Source organism: Chaetura pelagica, unplaced genomic scaffold (assembly GCF_000747805.2).
Source record: "Chaetura pelagica isolate M959 unplaced genomic scaffold, ChaPel_1.0 scaffold914, whole genome shotgun sequence".
Classification (NCBI taxonomy): Eukaryota; Metazoa; Chordata; class Aves; order Apodiformes; family Apodidae; genus Chaetura; species Chaetura pelagica.
In genome coordinates, this window is record NW_009953061.1 from 140,232 (window position 1) to 143,332 (window position 3,101).

General features: G+C 63.3%; 1 protein-coding gene across 1 annotated transcript in view; it reads right to left on the reverse strand.

Annotated features, from left to right (window-relative positions):
• The window catches only part of LOC104387878 (collagen alpha-1(VII) chain-like), a 6,364-nt gene that overhangs the window by 2,101 nt on the left and 1,162 nt on the right, over positions 1-3,101 (reverse strand). The window contains exons 5-17 of the mRNA XM_009996673.1: positions 2,813-2,884; positions 2,483-2,554; positions 2,354-2,389; positions 2,191-2,271; positions 2,048-2,101; positions 1,775-1,828; positions 1,636-1,698; positions 1,456-1,518; positions 1,076-1,192; positions 705-782; positions 573-626; positions 319-367; positions 204-239 (exon numbers count right to left, since the gene is read on the reverse strand). Of these exons, the coding sequence (XP_009994975.1) occupies positions 204-239; positions 319-367; positions 573-626; positions 705-782; positions 1,076-1,192; positions 1,456-1,518; positions 1,636-1,698; positions 1,775-1,828; positions 2,048-2,101; positions 2,191-2,271; positions 2,354-2,389; positions 2,483-2,554; positions 2,813-2,884 (829 nt within the window). The remainder of the gene's footprint in view (positions 1-203; positions 240-318; positions 368-572; positions 627-704; positions 783-1,075; positions 1,193-1,455; positions 1,519-1,635; positions 1,699-1,774; positions 1,829-2,047; positions 2,102-2,190; positions 2,272-2,353; positions 2,390-2,482; positions 2,555-2,812; positions 2,885-3,101) is intronic.

The following is a 3,101-nucleotide window of genomic DNA, read 5'->3' on the forward strand; positions in this document are numbered from 1 at the left end:
CCACACACCATCTCTCCTCCCAGTGCACAGTCCCACACTGATGCTGGCCCTGACTGTGAGGGTCCTGGAGAGCGTCCCAGTCACCTCCAGCCCCTCCCCCCTCCCCCCCAAAATCAGCAGCACACCTGGGTGCCAGGCCCCCTTCAATGCCACATGCACAGGGCAGGGGAGTAGGAAGGGAAAGCTGCAACCTGAATGCTCACGTGAATCCAGGCGCTGTGGGAAGTGGCCGCCACAGGCTGTAAGAGGAAGGGGTAGGGGGTCAGGGACAGTGGGGGTCAGCCCCCAGCCCAGGGCAGTGTGGTGGGGGATGCTCACCACAGTGCTGGCTCATCTCCTGCCTGACGAAGGCACGGATCTCCTCCTCCTGCCAGGTACATGCAGAGGCAACAAACCCATGTCACAGCAGGGGACAGAGCAATTAGAGAGGAGGAAAAACCCTTTCCCCAGGCCCATGTGCCAGAGCAGACCCCAGAGGTGGGGGAAGCCCCTCCACCAGTGGCAGTGTGCCCCATCCCACCCTGGTGACCCAAGTGCCATGAGCCCTTGCTGGCTCCCTTTAGGGTCCTTACCGTCAGGCCCGGCTCCCCCTTCTCCCCACGGAGTCCCTGGGTGCCAGGACGGCCCTAGGGACAAGCAGAGGGGAGGTGGGAGGCTGCCCCAGGTGGGGTGTCTTGCCCAGGGACAGGCTCCTGCTCACTCACCTGCTCTCCTCTCTCACCAGGGATGCCAGGCACACCGGGGGCCCCTGGCACCGACTGTCCTGGGGGGCCTCTCTCCCCCTGCCAAGGACAAGTGCTCAGGGTCAGGCTAGCAGCTACAGAGTCCCTCTGCCCTCCCCAGCACCACAGATGTGCTGCTTTCCCTGTCCCTGCACCTCCAGGATGTGTGCAGGTGGGGTTGGGTCCAGCCCAGCTCCATAATAAGGTCCCCAACACCCCAACCCGGGCAAGGAAACACAAGGGAGGACCCCAAAGCCAGCAAGCTGGCAGGACAGGGACATAGCTGGGACACACCTCCTGAGGCCACCAAACCCCTGCCTACTCTGGTGAAAGGGTCACCTGTGAGGACTCACCTTCTGGCCCTGCATGCCCTCAGGACCCCGGGGGCCAACATTCCCTGGGGGGCCAGGGGGGCCAGGAGCACCATCATTGCCTCGGGGACCAGGGACACCGACAATGCCTGGGGCACCCTGTGGAAGAGCAGAGAGTGAGGCCAGGCCTGTCAGAGACCCTGGCCCCAGAGTGGACACCAGGGGCATCCCCAAAGCATCAGCACCAGTGCCTTCTTGTAAAGAGTGAGGACCTGTTGTCACTTATAGTTTAGTGACATAATTTAGAGCAGCACCGGATGGCTCTTCTGGCAGCACTGGGCTCTGATGTGCTTCAGACCAAGGCTGGATCCTGATAAAAGCAAAACAGTGCAATGCATGCCATCCCCCTCCAGCCTGCTCACCCGGTCTCCTTTCTCCCCTTGGTCTCCTTTGGCTCCCTGCTGCCCATCGAATCCCCGGTCGCCCTGCAGAGAGGAAGATGCAGGCAGCAGGGGACAGGCAGCAGGGGACAGGCAGCAGGGGACAGGCAGCCAGGCAGCTAAAGTGCCAGCAGGGCTTTTCCTGGCACAGCCCTGACCTACCTTGGGTCCCATGAGCCCCTCCTTCCCAGGGATGCCCGGTGGTCCTGACAGACCCAGCTCTCCCTGGGGGACAAAGCAAGCATCCTTCAGCCACCGGCCACGTGTCCCCACCCCTCCCCAGCACCTTGGCAGTACTTACCTGCTCACCTTTCCTCCCTGGCAACCCTGAGCGCCCCGGAATCCCTGGCTCTCCCTATGTCGAGGCAGGAGAGAGGCAGGGCAGTCAGTCCTGCCACCCTCAATGCTCACCCCAGTGTCACGGGCAGAGGAAGGGACCTCATGCCCCTGCCATGGGGCCAAGCTCCAGCCTCAGCCATCTCCCTGCTCCCGCCAGATGGCAGAGGGGATCCAAAGGGCCACAGCCCCCAGGCACCATGCGGGCTCCTGTGGCATCCCATGGGCACCCACTCACCTTCTCACCCTTGTCACCATCAAGGCCACAGGCGCCTTTCATGCCCCGATCACCCTGTGAGGATGAGGAGGGGAGTCAGAGCCCCACCAAGCCAGTGCAGGTCGTGGCCAGGACAGCACTGGCAGGAAGAGGGGCCAACCCACCTTGGGGCCACGCATGCCCAGGGGTCCCATGTCCCCTTTCTCTCCTCGGGCTCCAGGGATCCCATTGCGGCCGGGCTGGCCCTGCAGGAAAGCACACAGCATAAGGGGGGTCCTCTCCTGCCCAGCTGTGGGGTGGCAGTGGCACTGAGATGTGGCTCCTCACCGGCTCACCAGGCTCTCCTGGCACTCCAACCTCTCCCTGGGGAAGACAGGCATTGGTTAGGACAGGCAAGGGGGGCAGTACCACCAACACCCTGCCAGCAATCCCCCAGAGGGTTGTCCAGCTCCTTACCTTCTGCCCACCAGGTCCACGTGCCCCAGGGAAGCCTGTGGAGCCCTTCTCACCTTGCTCACCCCTTGCCCCCTGCAAGAAGAAACCCAGACTGACACAGGGCAGGAGGCAGAGCTCTGGCCATGGCACAGCTACGGTGTGGCCATGGTGGCCAACTCTTGCAGCCCCCCTTGCTGGGGTGGCCAAGAACCATGCCAGGGTGCCCACAAACACCAGCACACAGGGATGCCACTCTGCCCCAGTCCCTCTGTCCATTGCCCTGACTGCAGCACAACTGTGGTCCCCAACCCAGCACCCCCCAGCCCCACTCAAGCTCCCCCAGCCCTCTACCTTCTCTCCAGGCATGCCTTGCTCCCCTTTGTTCCCCTTGTCCCCTTCCACGCCCTTCAGGCCACGCTCTCCCTGCAAAAGAAGAAACACAAGGAGGGGTCAGGGGATGCTCAGATTCACCTCGGAGTAGGGAGAACAGATTCCCTGGGGCAGGGACACAGGGGTCTGTGGGGTGGCTGGGGCAGGCAGGGCCTTTGGGAGGGGGATGCACAGGAGGGGGATGCCCACCAGGACAAGAGGGATGACACAGAGGGGGACAGGGGGAAGGGGAGCATCTCTTACCGGCTCC